Here is a 21,362-nt window from a genome sequence, read left to right on the forward strand (position 1 = left end):
TGTGTAAACATCATTGTGTCCTAATTACAAAAATCTGTTTCCATTCAAGATCTATTATATAGTATGACATTGTCGCAAAGCCACTTTCAGTGCATCAACTAGGTTCCATCCCATTAAAAAGGATTGTAACATATATTAGCTCAAGATTTTCCAAAAGTGACTTCAATCTTTAAGTCAGTCACATCTCACTAAAAACACACTTTTCTCTGTCACACAGCAAGAACGGCCGGGTCAATGAAGAAAACAGGACTGAAATATCGAGCCTGAGAAGCCAATGACCATCAGAGGGCACACTGTTCCCCCAGCCAAGGGTGAAAAAAATCAACTTAAGATTAGCTAAATCTCAATGATTCTTTATGTCTTACTTGTCCTCATGTGGGAAAGGTAATTTCGGGTGTCTCTCTGATATTCTAATGTATGTTTTGCATAGATGATATGATCAACTTGCTGATCAAAGCCCAGGAGGGGCTTAAGCTTAAGGGAGACAGTGTCAAAACCATCTCAGCTGGTAAGTTAGCAAATATATATAAAATAACTTATGTTACCTTAGAATATTTATTCCATTCCCTAACACATAAGTAAACAGGGCTTGTCAGACTGTGATGGTTCCAAATTGATAGGATGACAAAGCAGTGAAACCATCCCTGAGAAGAAAAACATTCTGCAGCCTTTTAGGACAGTTTTCCACATGAGGTTTTTCCAGAGCCAGGGCTGTTTGCTCTGAAGAGTTCATAGTATTTGATGGAGTGTCAAAGCTGTTTCCAGCCTCATCCTTTAGAAAATGGTGCCTGGAACTCATTTCAACTAAACCCTGACATGTTTCTTCTTGTGTGTAAAAGCTAATTCATGTCTTACAAAGCTCATCCATGTTGAAAGGCATTCTTCTGTATAAAAAGAAACCTGTGATCCTTCACAAAATCTCTCTGGGTGTGGAGTCAATCAATAGCACTAAGTGCGAAAACAACCATTTTTATCTATTTTTATTGGACTTGTATCCTCCTTTACAGGGTCTCTTAAAAAGTAGAGACACCTTCTACAAGTCTTACGATGCAAGCGTGCTATGGTGAGACACTGGCCTCAGCTATATGTCTGCATTGTAATTAGTTAATTACATTTTCTGCTAACAAACATCCAGTTAAATGATTTTCAGCTCTTCCTTCACATTCATAAATCTGATCATCTGAATCCGACTAAAAATGATTAAACTAGACTTTTGTCAGTGAAGCCAAATTGTTTTTCTTCCCCTATAGTTTGAGTGCCTTTAACCCAGGAGAGGCAACACCTCCATTTTCAAGACTCCTGGATTACAGTACTAAGGACTGTAGAGGACTGGCCAGTCCAAGCTCCAGACTTGAACCCCAACGAAAACCTCTGAAATGTGATCAAGATGAAGATGGATGGTCACAAGCCATCAAACAAAGCTGAGCTGCTTGAATTTTTGCTCCAGGATTGGCATAAAGTCACCCAACAGCAACGTGATAGATTGGTGGAGAGCATGCCAAGGCACATGAAAGCTGTGATTGAAAATGAGAGTTATTCCACCAAATATTAGAAGTTAAAAGTCCTAAGTTAAAACATTAGTATTTTGTTGTTTAAAAATGAATATGGTTTCTTTGCATTATTTTTTTCTGGATCTGTACATCTGTATAAAATAAATTACATTACATTGCAAAGGCTTATGAAACTGACAAAAAAAAAAAAAAGATTTAAGACGAGTGTGGCAGAAGAAGTCAGGTAGCCAAAAGGGCAGTGAAATTTATTTTACAGACAAATCAGAGAGTGGTGGACTACAGCAGTGGAGGCTGAAACCAAAGAGAATGGACCAAGAAGATGCAGCTGCCATTTTTTACACTCACATACATTTAAAACAAAATCAAAATACTACTTTTTCTTACTTTTTTAAGTGAACTTTATAGATGTTGCACAGTTTTCATACAATTATTACTGAACCTTGTGGTCAAAAAAGGAAGTGCTAATAGATGCCCATTGGGACAGGAATCATGCTGCCCCAATGTTTAAGGAAGGTGCAGAAGACAGAATAGTTAATGACAGGGGTGGACTAGTTAAAAAACCCTTTCACCACAAAAAAAAAATCAGTAAATTATTATTATTTTTTTATTATTAGATTTAATAATAAAATAAAAATACAATTGTATACAGTGTTCTACTTTGAAATATTTTACAATATTACAATAAAAAGAGAGGAAAATGGGGGATTATAGACCGGATAATGTTCATACATCACAAATTTAATTGAAATGCTAGGTTGAAAAAAAGGAGAAAAAGGTGTTGCTTTAAATTCAGTAGACTAAAGCTAGTCAAGTGTGACAGCCTTATTATTAATGTTGTTCTGCTTTACCAAAATCTACAGTCTCAAGCTTTTGCTGGAGGATTTATAATTTCTCCACTCCTGTTCCTATATTTAAGATAAATTAGTACATAGTTGACCTCATATCATGGCCCTGTTCTCTTCCAGAGTTTTTTTTCCCCCCACTGGTTAGGAAAAACATAAGGTCAGCTAATGTGCCCTCTACATGCTCTGTAATTATATGGATAGATAATAAGCAGCATGAGACAGGATATCATGACAACAAACACTGATTGTTCAATTCATTTTAATTTCCCTTTTCTTTTCTCAGTAATACAAGATGGCAAAGTTTGGTCCAAACAGGGCAAAAATGTGCACCATGAATACAAAGAATGTAGAATATCATGGGCATGCCTGAGAGTGGATGTCTTGACCCTTGCATTCCCGTCATTACAGTCTTTGTACCGTAGATAAAGAAAAGAATATACAGCAAAAAAATCCCAAACATTTCACCTGTATAGCACAATGCCACATCTCTACGATGTAACCAAACCAAGACAAATGTGAGAAGGTGAGTGAGAAGTGGAAGACTGGATTACTAAACGAAAGGAAGCACACTGAGTCGAAAAGAGGAGACACGTGATTGTCACACTGAAAACGCAACAACTGGATTTTGGGTTTGTGTTAGAAATGTGCAGTATTTAGAAACATCTGTCAAAGTTGAAATTCCAAATAAATAAAGAAACAAAAAGGCAGTGATAAAAAAGATTTACAGATTGTAAAGTACTTTACAACAAAGAGATGGAGCTGGGTTATATACTTTTGTACAAATGAATGAATTAACTAACAAATGACTTTGTTGTAGCAGTAAAGGTGCTTGTCCATATTTACGGAATGGGAGGGTGAGTTTTAAAATACGACTCTTCTAGTAAATGTAAAGTTTTACAGCTGTGAAATAAGATCTCTTCGTGTCATACATGACCACAGACTCAATCAGACTCACTATAATAAACCGCACAATGAAATTCTACCATATGTCGATGTTATTTCAAAACCCAGGATGGCTGGTGAAAACAATTGGTAGACGTTTGACCCAAGACATTTTTCGAATGATTTCAAATGACCATGATGCATTGACACATCTGTATACACAACAGCCAAGACTGCTGACACGTCACTATGCAGATGTACTGCCCTATACTATACTGCCTAATGTACATATCATTTTTTTATTAACTCGCAACGTTTTATCATTACAAAACAGAGATTTCCAACTGAAAAAGTGATGTGTGAAGAAGTGTCAGGGCGAGCCCCATATCAGGCCATCGTTCAGATTACGCAGCACCCAATCAGCTGTACACTGTCAATTCCGTCTGAATTTCATTAAAACGTGTACAGGAGAAGGAAAAGAAGAATCCAAACTTTGCACAACGTGACATCTGATGAGAAATTCACGGGAACGTTTACTTTCTTACTAAGGTGCATGTACCGTATTGACACCAGGTAGAAAAGAAAATGCAAATTAACATGTAAACTATTTCAGGCTGTTGAGAATGGACTTCAGCCGTAATCGAACGTCAGAAAGTTAAGTGCCTGTGATATGTGTGCATGTGGTAACCATCATCTGGAAAAAAAAAGCAAGCTATATGGATTATTACATTGTATGTTAAAAAGAAAAATAAATAAATGTACACTTACGTGGCCACTTTATTAGGAACTCATATATTTATCCATTCATGCCAATTATACCAATGCGTAAAATCATGCAGATTCAGACCGAGAGCATCAGTTGCTGTTCACATCAGATCTCACAAATGTGACTGCAGTAACATTAACCATGGAATAGTTAATGGTGGCAGACTGGCTGATTTCAGAAACTGTCGATCTCCTGGGATTTTCACACAGAACATTCAGTTTACACAGAAAGAAAGAAAAAAATCCAGTGCGTGGCAAGCAGAAAAAGCCATGTTGATAAGACTGCTTAGACTGATTTGAGACAGAAAGGCTACAGTAACTCATATAAGAACTCTTTACAACTGTGGTGAGCAAAAAGGTATGTAAAAATGCACAACACATTAAGATTTGAGGAGGATGGGCTACAACAGCAGATGATCAAATCATATTTCACTTCTTTCAGCCCAGGACAGGAGTCTGAGGCTACAGTAAAGTACTACTATTAAACTAATAGTTTCAGGTGTTTTGTGTGGTTTAAGATGTGTAGTTGAGCTGAAAATCTGTTACTCTAAAAATTCAGTTTTTTAATTATTAATGTTGTTCTGCTTTACCAAAATCTATCGTCTCAAGCTTTTGCTGGAGGATTTATATTTTCTCCATTCCTGTTCCTATATTTAAGATCAATTAGATCATAGTTGGGCAGCATGGTGGCTTAGTAGTTAGCACTGTTGCCTCATAGCAAGAAGGTACTGGGTTCGAATCCTGGGTTCGAAAAGGCAGGGGCCTTTCTGCGTGGAGTTTGCATGTTCTCCCTGTGTCTGTGTGAGTTTACTCCGGTTTCCTCCCACAGTCCAAAAACATGTTGATTGGTAATTTTAAGAGTGAGTTTAAGTTTAAAATTGATCTCTCAATTTTAAGAGTGTCTGTGGTCTGTCTATATGTGGCCCTGTGATGTACTGTCCAGGGTGTAACCCCTTTCGCCCAATGTGCGCTGGGATAGGCTCCGGCAGACCCCCGTGACCCTAATAAGGAATAAAACGTGTATAGAAAATGGATGGATGGTTAGATCATAGTTGATCTCATATCATGGCCCAGAGCTACAGTGGGCACAGACTCACCAATCAAGACATCTGAAGAGGGCTTATTGGGCAGTGTTATCTCAGTGATTAAGGTTCTAGACAACTGATTAGAAAGTCATGAGTTCAAATCTCTGCCTCAGTCTGTATGGCCCTTAACCCTCAACTGTTGTATTCTCTCTTAGTTGTAAGCCACTTTGGATAAAAAACATGAGGTAAATGAATCACAAGACTCAACTGCATTTTTGTCAACAGTTCAAAGGGGTTTTGGTGTAATGCTGTGAGGAATGATTTCTTGGAACACGTTAGGCTCTTTAATTTCAATCCAACATCATATAAATGCCACGATAACGAGCCACCTAACTAACACAACAGTGCAATTTGCTTCAAACGGACTCCAAGACCATGACAACGAGTTCATTGTAGTTCAGCTGTATTCTTAGTCCTCAGCTCTGAATCCAACAGAACACCTCAGAGATGTGGTAGAACTGGAGATTAGCAGCATGAACACAGCTCGCAAAATTGCAGCAATAATGTGAGGCAGTCATGTCACCGGAATCTCAAAGAAATATTTCCAGCACTTTCCAACAACCTTTAGCCATTTTAAAGCTTTTCTTTTTTTTTTTTTATTCTTTGCATAATGAGGTTTATTAATGATGTTATGTACAGCACTTGGGTCAGCTGTTATAAATGCTTTATAAATAAAATTTGACTTGACGTGCACTTTGTGGAATCTATGCTATGCTGTTTTGAGGGCAAACGGGGCTTTACATATTATTAGTATGGTGTTCCTAATAAAGTCGCCAGTGAGTATATACCCAAAAAGAAATCAATAAAAAAAAGGAAAAATAAAAAATATCACAATAAAATTCTTAAAAAAAATATTTCAGACTTGTTTGTCACTAATTTTCACAATTTCTACATTACTCCTCTTGGGTTGCCAAATGGATCCTTCCTTACCATATGGCATCAGCAGGAGTATAAGAGGCTCATTTTTATGCCATTAGTCCATGGTCCATTTTCATCTTTTTCTCCTCTCTTTACTGTTCCACTCTCAGCTTTATACTTTCTCTGTCTCAAAGGTCTTATCATGAGACTAGTACCGCTATAGATGACAGAACTAATTGGATTTTACTTATTTCCCTTTCAAAGGGTCTCATAATCTAACAAAACTAGACACTGATGATGATCAGTGACTCCCTTCGAATCCTTAAACTGTTATTCTCTTTGATGTTACAGTTAAAATCATCACCATTGTAATAGTACAGTACAAGTGCGGGCCTCCAGACATCACTGTCCGACTCCATCCAGTCTGCTGCATGCTGGTGGTTTTTGGGGGGTGATTGCTGTGTGGGAGTCCCTCCTGAGGACCTACCCTGCTGTGGACATCTTCATAGGAAGGACTGCAGCTGAACTCTGAAGCCAGGGGGCTGGTGGAGGTGGGAGTCATTCTGAGAGCCTCTAAGAATGAGGGTCAAACCTCCACCGACTGGATTTGGTTCATCTGAGCTCGCATCATTTGCACGCTGTTGAGAATCTTCTTCTGGTGGCCGGCCAAAGTGACTCCCACTCGTAGGATGTCACTGTAAGGACAAAAAGAGGATAAATTAAGGACGGAATTCAAAAGAACCCAACTAAGAGGGAAAAAGTATGATTCCAGAGTCTGTCCCAGGAAAGATGGGTATGAGGTAGGTGGGACACCAATCCATCACAGAGCACACACAAGCATAGCATTACACACACACACACACACACTTCCACCTGCTGTGCTCACTGTACAACTAACATGTGTAATGAACGTTCTATTATTTGTGTTGAGGAATGTTTATAATTCTGGAAATGACTATGTAATCTATAAACTATAAAGTGGCTTGGATCTACTTATCATCATAACTGATGATAACTGATAACTGAACTGAACTGATAACATCATAGCTTAAAGTAGGGGTCAAAAAGATATGTCCAAAGCTATAATCTGGTCCAAAAAATACATCTAGAACCTGCCAAATGCCATAAATGCCAAGTGCCATAAATGTAAATGTCTTCTAAATTACTAAATTGACTGGAAAGATAAAAAATGTTCAGTCTTTGTTATTCCACCATGGGCAAAATTGGGCAATAAAATAAAGGCAATTCTTCATTACTTAGCTAAACTAAAACCATGTCTGTCAGAAAGAGCTTATTTACAGGTTTTATAGCAATTGAAACTTTCACCATTTTGTTTGCAAATCATTTTGAAAAATATATTAATGGCCATAAACTATGACACAGCAGGTAGCTTTGCTGCCTCAAAGCTCCAGCTCCCTTGTTGAATCCTAAACACACACTACTGTCTATATCTAGGTTTGCATGCCCATGTGGGAGTTTTTCTCACCTCCAGAAGACATGTACGTGGTTGCGCTAAATTGCCCTCAAGTGTTAAAGTGTGTGCATGGTACCCTGTGATGGACTGGAGTCCCATCCAGGATGTATTCTGGCCTCATACCCAGCGTTCCTTGGACACACTCCAGATCCACCTTAAGTGATTACTGAATGTGAAATTATGTCAATATTATGAGCTACATTATGCAGCACTCCATCACTGGACAAGAAAACGACCTAGCAATGTTTTTCCAATCCTTTCCCATTTTACGTGTTTATTTGGTTTACCCTTGCCTACAGCTTATCGTACCCTTCTCCTTTGATCTCTCTTATCAACAAGGCGTTTCCTCCTGCAGAATCAACGCTTACTGTTCAACATTCTGTGTAAACTCTAGGGACTGTAGTATGTGAAAATCCTCGGAGATCAGCAGCTTCTGAAATATTTAACAACTGTTCCATGGTTGAAGCGATGGAGAGCACATTTTCCCCCTGTTCTGGATCTTTTTGACATTGACTGTGGCTCGTGACCTGTATCTGCATGATTTATGCAATGTTCTGCTGTCACATGATTGGCAGATTGGATAAATGAGTAGGTGTACATGGGTTTGCTGGTCAGTAAATGTATGTTCAGAATCAAAGAATTCATCAATGCCGATTATTGAAGACATTCAAGAGGTTTTGTAATTGTAAGTGTAATGGGTTAATGCTCCATTTCCTAATACGAATTTGATGCTTTTGGCTCAAAGGATGTCAGAACAAAGAAACTTACTCCAGAGTCATCTGGGAAACGGCATCGAAAGAGCTGAAGCCCTCACTGGTAAAGTTCTCCTTGTACTGGCCCATCTTTATAGCGTCCAACCACTCGTCCACGCTGTTGAAGCTGGAGAAGTCTGGAGTGCTGCGGTCCAGTAGAGGTAGGTGTACGCTGGAGTGAAAACAAACCCCACACTGAGAGTGTATAGTGCAGAATAACAGAGTTGTATTTACTGCATCATTTACAGCACAAACATGTAGGAAACTGTTTTCTCCAAATGACATATACTGCATCTTTCTTTAATAATATAGCCACTAACTAGTATTAAAGAGATAGAGATCACTTCCATTATAAGCAGGACAGCACGGTGGCCGCTATCACATGCTCTACAAGTGAATATTTAAGAGTTGCAAAGATTCTCACCCTGAAGAAAGTGGGGTAGTGGCTTTCAGGCTGTTAGGGTTACGGATCATTTTGTCCAGGGTGTTCACGATCTGGCTGAATTTAGGCCGGTTGTTTCTGTCCTTCTGCCAGCAGTCCAGCATTAATTGATGTAATGTATTGGGGCAGTCCATAGGAGGAGGTAACCTGTAATCCTGCTCTATGGCATTAATCACCTGGAAGGATAAGCAAAATGTTTACCCTGATTTCAGTTCAAACAAAGATTAATATGCTATTAACTTGACCCCTATTTTATTCTGACTTTTAGTGTAATAATTATGCATAGTCAAAATAAGTACGAACTTTATTAGACCATCGTGTGACACAGAACCGAAAGATTTTTTGTTCTCCACTAGAGGTCACTGCTGTATTAGCATAACAGGATTAAGGGCTCCTTTTCTATTAAAGTGATATGGCTGTGCAAATATCTTACATCTTGATTGCTCATGTCCCAGTATGGTCTCTCTCCATAGGACATGACCTCCCACATGACGATGCCGTAGCTCCATACATCACTGGACGAGGTGAACTTCCTGTACTGGATGGCCTCTGGAGCGGTCCACCGGATGGGAATCTTTCCACCCTGAGAATGAACGTTCACTTAGCAGGTCTGGACAACTTAACACAAGCAGACTCAAATAGAAGAGACCAGAACGATACATTTTCATTTTTACATTCTCTTTCGATTCAGTATTTCGATTAATATTAACGGAAAAATAAAAACTTACATTTTAATGGGAAATTATTTGTCTCTTAGTTTCTCACGCTTAAAAATCTTATGTTATAGATACTATGTTTAGGTCATTTTCATTTGATACTTGATTCACATGATTACCTTAGTGCCTGTTGCATGAACTTCATTAAGCCTGAGATTTAGGAAGATTTGGTCTATTGAGGAATACAGCATGTCTTTTGTGTGCTGTCACTCTTAAATTCAACATACAATCTTAGAAATAATCAAACGGTGCATGATTTCTATGTATCTTGTATGTAAATGAATATTGTATATCTTTAATTAGCTTTTAGAACACAGGTTAAGGTGCTTCTCACCATATATGTCATTAAAAATCATTTTAAAGGCAATAATATGCACACTGAATTTAGAAAACCAGTTCTTTTGATAGTACCTACTGTGGATAAGGAAAAATAAGGTTTGGGATGTGTATGAATGTGATGCCTACTGATCCCTCCTGCTCCATGCCAATAATCTATGGCTTGGAATTTCAGTCATAGCTGAATATACTTACTAGGGCACTGGTATAGGTAGGGTCTGATGTGTCATCCTCTAAGAAGCGGGAAAGCCCAAAGTCAGACACTTTGCACACCAGGTTGCTGTTGACCAGGATGTTGCGGGCAGCCAGGTCTCGGTGCACATAGTTCATATCACATAAATACTTCATGCCAGCTGCAATGCCTCGCAGCATGCCGACCAGCTGAATAACCGTGAACTGCCCATCATTTTGCTGAAAATAAATGCAGCAAAATGACTTGACCAACATGACCAAACTGCATTCACTCCAGTAAATATGCAAGAGCCGTTTCTTTAAGCTATTACAAAACATTTATTATACCATATTTATAATAGAACTATCACTGGCCTTCTAAGCTATCCAGCCCAGAAGCACTAAATTTGGACTTGTAATGCCCCCTGCAGCTGTGCCTTCATTCAGCCACATCTGCTCCCTGTCTACAGGGACGCCAGTCAGCTGGAGGCCAAACTGACACGAATGGCTTTGCACAGTATGAAAGCTATAAAGATAATAAACGAGAATATGCAGCTACAGTAGCGTCTTGTTTCCTTTTGTGATGCAATGAAACAAAACAGAAATGCGGTTCACACTTTTACATCATGTGTTAGGAACGTATATCTGTACTGAACACATACAGAAAAAAAATAAATGAAAATGAAGCTAATATTAAGACTCACCCTAAGGAAGGAATCCAGAGAGCCATTCTCCATGAACTCAGTGATTATCATAACGGGGCAGCTTTTTGTCACCACGCCCTCCAAGTGGATGATGTTGGGGTGATCAAACTGACCCATGATGCTGGCTTCACTCAGGAAGTCCCTCCTCTGCTTCTCAGTGTAGCCAGACTTCAGCGTTTTAATGGCTACCAGGATCTCTCTTTTCCCAGGCAGGCGCAGGTTTCCGCTACACACTTCCCCAAACTCACCTGCAGGACAATCAGAGGATGCACCTGACTTCTAAGAACCTTTTCTCGGACATTCTGTCTAATCCAGATTTTAAAGCGTTAATGTGATGTCTTATCTACCTGCACCAATAACTTGCTCAATCTTCACACAGGACATGTCTATTTCTTTAGCAAACTCCCGCACTGCCTCATTGGGGTCCTCGTATGTAAAGGGATCGATGTAGATCTTCATACCTGGTGACACTTTGAAGGAGAAGATGGAGAGCAAATTCATCCATTTATAGTAGAACTACAACTGAATGTGTTATTTTAAAAAAAAATTACCAAATAAATTAGGACTTTTAGAGCTCTTGTGAGGTTAATTGCAACTGCAGTGAAAACATTGAGAAGCCTTTACATTTACAGCATTTAGCAGACGCCCTTATCTTTCCAGCAGTGGCAGCTTGGTGGATCTGGGCTCACAACCTTCCAATCAGTAGTCCAATGTCTTAACCACTATGCACCACATCCCCACAGCCTTCACCACCACCTACATGCAACTCATAAGTTACCTTATAAACAACGGTCGTTATAGTCAAGCAGGAGACAGAGCTACTTCTCAGGTTGAGGAAAAAGTAAACAGAAATGAAAAATCCTAGCCAGAGCCACTTCATGATGATGTTCTTGACATTACATAATTATCATAGGTAAACCTTTCAGCATTACACACTGTATGTTGCAATTAATTAATGCCCTAAAATAAATGGCAAAAGAGATAAGATGGATATATATATACTTCTCACTATATACTGAATCACTGAGATCAGATAACTTGTCCTACTGCTACTATACTGAGGACAAGCAGCTATACATCAACTTCCAATGAAACTCAACCACTGGCAAGAACAGATCTGAGCTAAGACCTCTTGGCCTCTTAATGTATCAATCACCACTCACATGTTCAGTGTTTTTTTTTTTCTTCTTCGGCCCATTTGCTCCACAGTTTGGTCACTTGCCAATTCTCACCCACCAGCCAGTTCTCCCCTTGCCTCCCCTAGTAGACAGCTACCAACTGGGGAGTGTGATGGCTAGCACGTGCTTCCTCCAAGCCAGCTGACTGCATTTTTTTTTTTTTAAATCACAGGGCAATATAACCCACATGGAGGAAAGCTCCATACATGAGCTCAGAGAAGCGAAAGATTGGCTAGTGTTGCTGTGATGCCATCCCTCCCACCCAGACAGCATGGCCAGTTTTGCTTCCTTGCCTCCCAAACAACACATGGCTATGGCTTTGTTGGAATTGGATTTTGTGATTTCCCAATGAAAATGCTAATGATTTTCTGTTGCATCACTTGGGAACTTGCAACTTAAAATCTTAGTGTGACTAAAGGTGATAGCCCAGATTCACCAATCACATCATTACTCATTACTATTCATTATAGGGCTCTCTGAACAAGAGCGTCTGTCAAAAGACTGAATCTAAATGACTCTTTACTGATCCCGTTAGGGCAGATTAGTGTACAGTATGTATGTTGTGTGACGAGGTTATGATATGCTGGCACGGGCCATCCTGTTGGGGATCGAAAGGCTACTTACAGTGGCCACTTGTGTAATGCTGGAGCTTGTCTGTGAACTCAGATTCTGTCCTGTCACTGCCTCTCCTGGGACAAAGCAGAGATTCATGAGCAACCATACAAAATAATGTGAGATTACATAAAACAATCTGAGTTTTAAATGGCAAGCAGTCTGTCCAAGGAAGATTTAGGATAACTCACCGGTTGCAGACGATGATGAGCACAATGACTGAGATGAGAAAAACAACGCCTGCAGCGGCAGAGCCGATGATGAGTGGCAGCTTCTCCTTAAGGCTGGAATCGTACTCCTCTATACACACACACATACACACACACAGTGAGGGCAACATATAGTGTGAAACAGATGCCCAACTGGACAGTTCCCTCTTCATAAAGTCAACACCCTGCAATCCGAAGGGCCGAGCCGCGTAAGGTCAACCTAAAGTTACATCTTGGCCATTGTTTCTATTCAACCATTTGGGGGTTGGCAGTTAATAATATTACCGCACACTCTGTAAAATCTTCTTTTAAATGTTGACTAAAGCTATTTGATTGCCAACTGGCAAAGCTTTTATTTCTGTTAGCTTATAAGAAATGTGTGTAAAAAAGTAGCAGGAAAAGAGCAGTGTGCCAGTTCACATTTGGAAAAGCAGCAGCATGCTGGGACGGGAGTTTTGACATCTGTTTCTTGGCTATGCTCCTGGCACGGAGATGTACTGACATGCTTAATCTGATTGAAGTTAGTGCCATTTCAATGACTGGCAGTGATTTTAAAACAGTAATTCTGTAACTTGTCAGCCAGCGCCAAGTGATCAGACTAATAGCTGACAAAGATTTAATTGGTCTGTGCTGTCAGGATTATACATGGTGCAATGATACAGTGTTTACAGAGGCAAAAACAAAGAAACCATTCTTGAAAGGTAAAAAAGACAGACCTGAGATGTCTGTTTCTAACCAAATAAAAGCAATACCTTCGGTCATGGTTTGGAAATACATCTTCCCACTGAAGCGTCCAAACCCCGCGACTGTCCGAGCTCGCACTTGGAACACGTAGATGGTGCCTGGCTTCAGGCCTCGGACTACAGCTGTGTTCGTCTGGCTCCTCAGTGTAGTCGAGTTAAATTCAGCAGTGTTCTGGAAGAGATCAGAGGACACTTTTAAAAAAATGACACCCGTGATGCAACATATGCACCACACATTGACCATCAAAGCTTTTCTTCAAGAAAATGGTTTCCTTTCTTGCCAAGTGCAACACAGGGATGAATGCCTTGGTGTAATTTGTGCATGTGAGTGAAGGTGTGTGTGATTACCTTCTCATAATACTGCAGCTCGTAGTCTAGTATGACTCCGTTGGGTTGGTCTGGCTGAGACCATGACAGTGTGATGCTATCGATAGTCCTGCTGACCTGATGCATGATGGACACCACTGAGGGAGCTGAGTAGGAAAAATAGGAAAAAAGACCTCATTTTTGGGTGCAATCCTGCCCGAAGAACCTTAGTATTAGACTTAATGTGCAGTTCAAGTGCCTCGAATAAGCCAACACACAAACAGTAGAAAGTGGGAATTCAGCATAATGAAAGGGTTTGGAAATAGAAAGTGCGGCTGATTACATATTCAGCTTGATGACTAAACTTTCAGCGAATTAAACTGTGTGTGTGTGTGATTTTGTCCACCTCCAAAGCCAGGTGTAAATTATACACGCACATTGCTTGGTGCAGACAATGTTGCCAGGTATCCTAATGAACCAGAAAACTTTTCAACTGCCATCTCGCTCTCTTTTTCTTTTATTCAGCTTCATTATTCATGAAAATTATGAATAATAATAACAATTCTGTCTTTGAACCATGGAGAAAGAACTATTTAGACAAGATATGTTTTTAAGACTGGACTACATTTGTTGTGAAGATCTTGGTGACAGCACAGATGCCATGAGGAAACACAAGAATTTCCTTCTAACAAACAAAATGTAATATACCAACTGTGCCAATTTGCGTAACAGATACCACAAGACAAATGCAGTGCAGTAGTAAAGACACATTTTCTTATTCTGTACATGACATTAGTTGGTCATCAGCAGTGGGCAGCAGAGTACTGCACAGTGCAAACATATCTGTACAGAGAGAAGCAGCATTTCTTCATCTCTGATGGATTTTTCACATCTCTGATGTCTCTGTATGTCCGTCATAAATGGGGGTTGGGGTTGGACTGCAGGAAGAAGGGATGCTATTTAAAAATGCTGACTTGCTGGATGCATAGCAGAGAATATAAACTATTAGCTACTACTACTTTTCCTGCTATTTCAGATTCCGGTTCTTTTCAAATAAACCATTAAACGTATTGATATGACGTCAAATGAACCAAAGTGAATTGATTTCTCCTTCATCCATCTTCTGTACAACAATATGCCCATTTAAAGTGCACACGGTTCCAGAGGGCTAATATTGTAAAAGGTATTTATGGTTGGCACGAAGGAGTTGTCATTGGTTGATTGCTCCGTGACTTCCAGGCCTCAGGTTGTAAAGCTTCCTTTGAGTTACAGGGCTGATGAGTTGAGCACAGAAACATTAAACACACCACAGTGTGCAAAAGCAGCACTTCACATGCATACTTTTTTTCTTCACTACGTATTTTAGGAAAACACTGTTTCTGGTAATCCCTTCATTTAGTTCGATTCAGTTCGATTCAGTTTGTAAAGAGCTTTTAACAATAGACAATGTCGCAAAGCAGCTTTACAGAAATGCGGATGTAGAATTGGATCACTAATGAGCAAGCCAGAGGCAAATGTGGCAAGGAAAAACTCCCTGAGATGACACAAGGAACATGACTACTCTGAATCCACTGTAAAGATTTATATTCTGGTTTACCTCTAGGTTTAAGCTGTAATTATTCATATTGGATTTGACTAGACAAGTAAAAATGGTGAGCTAAATTATTACCAAAGAATAAACCAAAGAAATGCATAATAATTTAGTAATTAGAAATATTACTGTTCATGATACACACACATATAAAGCTAGACAAATAGCAAGAGACACAGTTAACTTTGGAGATACAGTTAACTTATATATTTATGTGCCGATCCCATATGCTACGCATGAACAGCTTCCTCAAAATGACTTTTTTGTGCTGTAGCGAAGAGAAACGGGATGTGGCAGAAGCCAAATGAAAAAAAATAAATCAGTCTACAATTTTTTCTTATGGATATGAGACTGATGTCCCAGCTTGGAGAAAGAAAGATTTTTTACCACAGAATAGAAAGTAAAATACAGCAGATTTCAAGCCGAATAATATGGATGGAATTACATGCTGCATCTGAGTCTAATTGTTCCTCGTGTTTTGTGAAGCAGGTCCACACTGACAGAAAGAGCCACACAAATGGAGCCAAAAATTCTTTTATATTTTCAGAAATTGTTCAGCTCTGCCAAAGTGATCTATTTTCCATTTCCCAGTGTGCTGTAAGCAGTACTCTATCACTCAACTCCTCGCTCGGCCTTCAATTTATGAAAAATGCAAGTAGTGCTCTCGCACAAATTCATGTGTCCTTGTGGTATTATGGTAGAGAACCAGAGGAACCAATTATGTATGTTTCCATCTGTAAAGAATTCAAAGATTTCTGGACTTGCCAAGACATTTTCCACTTCTGTACATTACAAAGTTATATTCTAGTTAATCACACTTTGAACCATTTCCTATAAAAAAAAAAGGCTTCATTGTATATAAACCTACACACCATGTAAAAGGCCACAGGAGAGGTTTAATGTTATGTGGGAGGATATTTATTTCATATCATAGAACTTGAGTGAGTCCTGACCTACAGTGCCCTCTAGAATTATTGGCACGTTTGTAAAAAAATACTTGCATAAAATAAACAAAATAGTGAACATTTTCCAGTAAAGCAAACTAGAACTGTTTTTCATTCATTTAGTCAATAATATTACTAGAATATTCTCTCGAAACTATAGGTTTAAATATTATTTCCACCAAGGACTTTTTCAAGTAAACGCAAAACGAACAAGTCTTGAATTATTTTCTTTTGTCACAGCTGACAAAATCTCTGGTATATAAATAAGAGGCTGTAATGTAATGGTTGTCATCCATTACCATGAATCCCTGAAAATCAGCTACTCTCTTAAAACAGATGATTGTTATTGAACTGCACAAATCAGGTAATAGATTAAAAATTAGGGCTATAACAAAAAGTTTCACATGCCTGAAATAGTAAGAAATTTGTCAGAAACTGGATGCACAAGTACACTCTTCCCCCAGACAGTGAGTAAGAAAAAAAAATGAAACTAAAGAATACTGCTAAATGTCACTTTCATAACAGCAAGCTGTTTGAAAATCTTGCCAGAAAGAAGCACTTCCTCATAGAAACTCACCTGAACTTCACCATGGGTCTCATAATACAAATAGCATCATGTGCTGCAGTCAATCCTTTTGCTCATTTACATTATCAGCATGTTTGTAGATAAAGAAACAACACTTAAAAGCCAGTGGAATGTGTAAAGGTGGATTACTGATGCTTCGGGACTGTTGTCTGGAACACTGAACATCATAAAATCAAGATATTTCGGCCCAAAACGTGGTTGCCTCTGACAGTAGGTTTAGATGTAGCCATAGCTACAGAGCTTTCAAGGCTAAATGGTAGCTAGAGCACCACATGATACACTTTCTCTACCAGGTTAGATGACTCTCACCTTAAATGCTTTCAGGCCCAGATCTAAAACGCTACGCTTCCGCAACATGACTAATTATTAATCAGTAGGCACTTTGTGTGGTCTGTAAAGTTTGGTGCCTTTGCAAATTTATTTTATGAGGTATTAAATTGTTGTTCAGCTGGTAATCAATAGTAATTTGTCCTCAGCATTTGTTGAGGCTGTGCATGGCTGCACAGTGAGCAGTAAGCATTTTCAGCCTGTGAGGATATTGGAAAGGACAAAAAAAAACCTAAAACCTTATTAACACTGAGTGCAGAACTTTAGAAATTCTTCCCATTTGGTGGAAAACTGGATTTATTCATTATATACTTCTGAACAATTTAGAGGCAGCCGATAAAGAATAACTGAGGCATGGAGTGCCGGGTGAAGTGAAAGATGCTAGGTTAGAAACCGAACATAGACAATAATAAAAAAGGACACTAGCCATAACAAAAACTTGGTTGGTTTTTTTAGCAGCTATGGGGAAAATGCTTAAAAGCGTGCTTTAAATACTATGGAATGCTGCAGACAAATTTCTGTGAGGTCCTTAATCTCTATTTGGTGCTTTTTTTCTGTCGTTGTTCTGTATCACTTGGTTGTCATTTACAACTTATGTATGAACTAAAATTATTCCTTTGTTATGTGTAAAGCAGTTTTCAGCTAGTGTAAAGCTTTGTTATGTGTAAAGCTAGCTTGCTCAGTGTCTGGTCACGAGTTCAGTGTTAGCTGTCTAGCTGACTTTTGGAGGTGGTTGATGCAGTGAGGTGAAGTTTCCCAGCACCATGAGGCTGTAATGTACACTGACAGGCACACCAGTGTGGCCTCTGCCTGCAGAACAGCCAGGTCCAGAGCGCTCATTAAACTGCCCTATTAACGTTTGCAGTGCTCCTTTGAACTGCTGCTTCTATGTTGTTGTTTTTTTTCAGTCCACACCCCAGGCAATGTGATGTGAACTGTAACTGCCACTCTGGGATCATAAAAGTAAGGAAATGTGAAATATGACCAGGTGATGAAAAACAAGTCCAGAACAATGGATTGATACTAAAATCATCACAAAAAAATATATCTCAAATAAACCAAGCGCAAAAACCTGGGATCTTAGCTGTTCGTTAAACGTATTTGATTTTCAAGTATCAAATAAACTGCTCTACATCTTTAAAGTCACTTACCGGCTTGGTTAGTTGTTATATTGACTGAGGCGAACTGAGGTGAGTAGAGGCTCTGGTCAGAGACGCCGTTCACCGCCTGGATCTCGAAGGTGTACTGCGTGTGGGCGAGTAGCTCGCTAATGTGCACATGTGGCTCGGTGAGGCCTAGCTGCCGCGGCACAAACTGCACGTTGTCTCCGCAGCGCGTGCAGGCACCTCGGCCCGAGCCACAGCTTTTGCAGATGATGTTGTAGACGAGGTCATTTCGACCACCACTGTCACGAGGAGGAATCCACTCAAGCCTCAAGGATGTCTCATTCACACTGGACATGACTCTCTGAGGGGCAGAGGGCACGGCTGTGGGGTGGAAAAAAAAACAGACATAATGACATATAAGAGTTTTCAGTCAGCATTTTGGAATACTGGGTCATTATGCAAAAGTCATAAATATCATGTAGAAAGTGTGCCAGTGCATTCAGGCTTATAGACGGGCTAGCAAGACAAAGCACTGCCTCTATTTCAAGGAAAGACATCAAAAGACATCTTATTTTAGAAACAAGAACTATAGCAAAACTAATAGTCAGAAGAAAAACATGCTGGAATGCAGTATTTCAGCTTCGGCTGATTTCAAATGATTGTTGATTCACATGGTCTATCAGTGACTGTTCTGAACCTTGACAGGGTCTAGCCTGCTTCAATAACATCAATCTAAAACCCTTCATCAGCAGTGACTGAAAAGGTTAATGCAAAATTTATTTAGCATAATCCTTGATAAATATGTTCAAAGGACAAACAGCAGAACTCTGGTCACCATGCAAGTTATTCGTAGAAGACACTGTAGGAGCCCTGCAGGTCATCAAAGACTTATAACACTTGGCACAAACACAGCTGCCTATCTGTCTCTCACTGTGAGTTTGTGTGTGTGTGTGTGTTTCCTACATCATTCTTACGCCTACAATGATACCCTGTGCCATAAGGCACACTTAATAAAATTTCTTATTATCAGACAACAAAATCAGAGACATACCAAGGTGCAAAATGCTCCATTTAAAAACTGTAGTCAGCAACTTTATCAGATTTTGAGGTAGAACAATGGTTTATCGGTCAAATTCATTTACATAAAACCACTCGCTTCAATCTTTCCTCAAAAATAAGTTTCCATCTGGCACCTTAGTGTGGTCTTTGATTTATCTTTCTGGAAAAATAGTCTTACTGGTTCTACATAAAAATCTAAATCAACGTGATTTTTCCAGGTTGGTCTGCTTTAGGAAGCTTCAAACTGTCCAACAGCTTCTTGTTCTGACTGGTTGGATGTTGGTGGCCCACATCCAGGTGAAGTTTTCCATTAAGCCATTTTACTGTCAGCATGCGAGAAACTATGCCAGATAGTACAAATGTTCAACAAACTTTAATAACCACTGATCTCAACTCAAATAATCCAGTTCTGAATAAGTGAAATGAGTCGTCCCATGTAGAACAGGATCAACATTCCTCCAATGATGTCTTGAACACTAAGCGACTGTTCTCCCATCTATACACTACGAGCTGATTCTTATTCATTCACACCATTCTGATTGCTCCATTAGTATGAATCGAATCAAAGCAGCCTGGTCCTTCTGCAAGCTCTTTAATGTGTGATGTGATGAAAAGGGCATTGTGTTTATTATAATGCAAAGCAACACTGTGAGAAAAGTATTCTCTACATCTCTACTCTCGAACAGAGTGCTGCTCTCATTCACAAATGGCCACTCTTCTAAAAAGCTCAGGGAATTATGCAAATCGGATTGGGCTTGTTATTTCTTGGCTCCTTTTCAGTTACACTAGAGAGTGACATTTTCATTCAGTGTATGCTACATCCACTAACCACTGCTTAAAAAAGGGCAAGAGTTTCCAGAGATGAAATAGCACAGCTCTGCATGCTTGTGTGTGCAACATGAAGGATGTAGAGATTCAGTGGATCTGTGGTTGTGGGTTATGCCATTGCTGACCGCTCTTAAAACTCTGAATGGCCTTGACTCATTTAAAAACAACGTACTTGTGCAGGGCATCTGTGCAGGATCTGAATCGGTGCGGTAGTAGCCAACACGGCAGACGCAGCTGGTAGCTCCTTCGTTGGTGGTGCGGCTGTTGATAGGACACTGCTGGCACGACTGATCTCCCTGAGATGGTTTGAAGTATCCCGAGGAGCATGCTGGGTAGAAAGAGACTACATTTTAGACCAATCTGGATAAACAGTGGATTACATATGTAGTAGTCCAATATTTTAACCAAATAGTGTGTCTTAATTAACACTAAGAAATATTAAACCGCTATCAGTATGTGTTGGAATACAGATCTTGTTTTCTGGCTGGAAATCCATTGACAAGTAGAGACTGAGAGATCATAATGCATTCTTATGGGCCTCTAGTGCTGCTGGTGAGCTTGGCCTCTCACTGTTCTGCTTTTGTTTGACACACAAAGAGCAAAGCTCTACTTAGAAATATCTGACTACTCTCACAAAAGGCGATGAAAAATTCCAGATCCATTTTCCCCCTCAAAACCACCTAAAGGCACACCAGAACCACATTTCTACTTGTGCATTTACATATTTTTATTTGAAAGCTTTAACACACAACGGAGAACTTCTCATGAATATTCAATATTAACAAGAGAGTTCAGATATTTACGTTTTGTAACCTTAATGTTAAGAGAGATTTATAGAAATTCCTAATATGAAAAAATTTAGCCTTGATTTATTAAAATAAAAAAAGAAAAAAAAAGAAAAAAAAACACACATAGTTTAGTGGGTGACAAACAGCGACAAAGATGCATATATATATATATATATATATATATATATATATATATATATATATGCTATATATATATATATATATATATATATATATATATATATATATATATATATATATATATGCTATATATATATCATATATCATATAGCATCAGAGGTGTAAATATGAAATGAAACCTGGGTGACATTAAATCTTTTAGACACTAATTTTAAATAATTCATTTATTTTGCCTTCAAATGGTGGAAACGGACTCAAATTGAATATCTGCTTTTCAGTTGCATTCATTTGTGCTGACTTTCAGGCGTGCTGCTGGTGCTAAATAAATCTATTTGCACTCAAACCTCTGGTTATTTTATTTTGCACTTAAGGTAAAAAAGCAACCAAATTGCCTGTTCATTAA

At 39.1% G+C, this 21,362-nt stretch overlaps 1 protein-coding gene across 2 annotated transcripts in view; it reads right to left on the bottom strand.

Moving 5' to 3' along the window:
• Positions 1-2,101: 2,101 nt before the first annotated feature.
• ephb2a (eph receptor B2a) overlaps positions 2,102-21,362 on the bottom strand; it is a 52,886-nt gene continuing 33,625 nt past the window's right edge. For both annotated transcript variants that reach the window (XM_058410763.1, XM_058410764.1), the window contains exons 4-16: positions 20,203-20,358; positions 18,189-18,524; positions 13,632-13,756; positions 13,293-13,455; positions 12,523-12,631; positions 12,344-12,408; positions 10,889-11,011; positions 10,542-10,789; positions 9,862-10,077; positions 9,048-9,197; positions 8,597-8,790; positions 8,189-8,344; positions 2,102-6,641 (exon numbers count right to left, since the gene is read on the bottom strand). In XM_058410763.1, coding sequence (XP_058266746.1) covers positions 6,533-6,641; positions 8,189-8,344; positions 8,597-8,790; positions 9,048-9,197; positions 9,862-10,077; positions 10,542-10,789; positions 10,889-11,011; positions 12,344-12,408; positions 12,523-12,631; positions 13,293-13,455; positions 13,632-13,756; positions 18,189-18,524; positions 20,203-20,358 — 2,150 coding nt within the window. In that variant the 3' untranslated portion in view covers positions 2,102-6,532. The remainder of the gene's footprint in view (positions 6,642-8,188; positions 8,345-8,596; positions 8,791-9,047; positions 9,198-9,861; positions 10,078-10,541; positions 10,790-10,888; positions 11,012-12,343; positions 12,409-12,522; positions 12,632-13,292; positions 13,456-13,631; positions 13,757-18,188; positions 18,525-20,202; positions 20,359-21,362) is intronic.

The sequence above is a fragment of the Hemibagrus wyckioides genome, linkage group LG15 (genome assembly GCF_019097595.1).
Source record: "Hemibagrus wyckioides isolate EC202008001 linkage group LG15, SWU_Hwy_1.0, whole genome shotgun sequence".
Lineage (NCBI taxonomy): Eukaryota > Metazoa > Chordata > Actinopteri > Siluriformes > Bagridae > Hemibagrus > Hemibagrus wyckioides.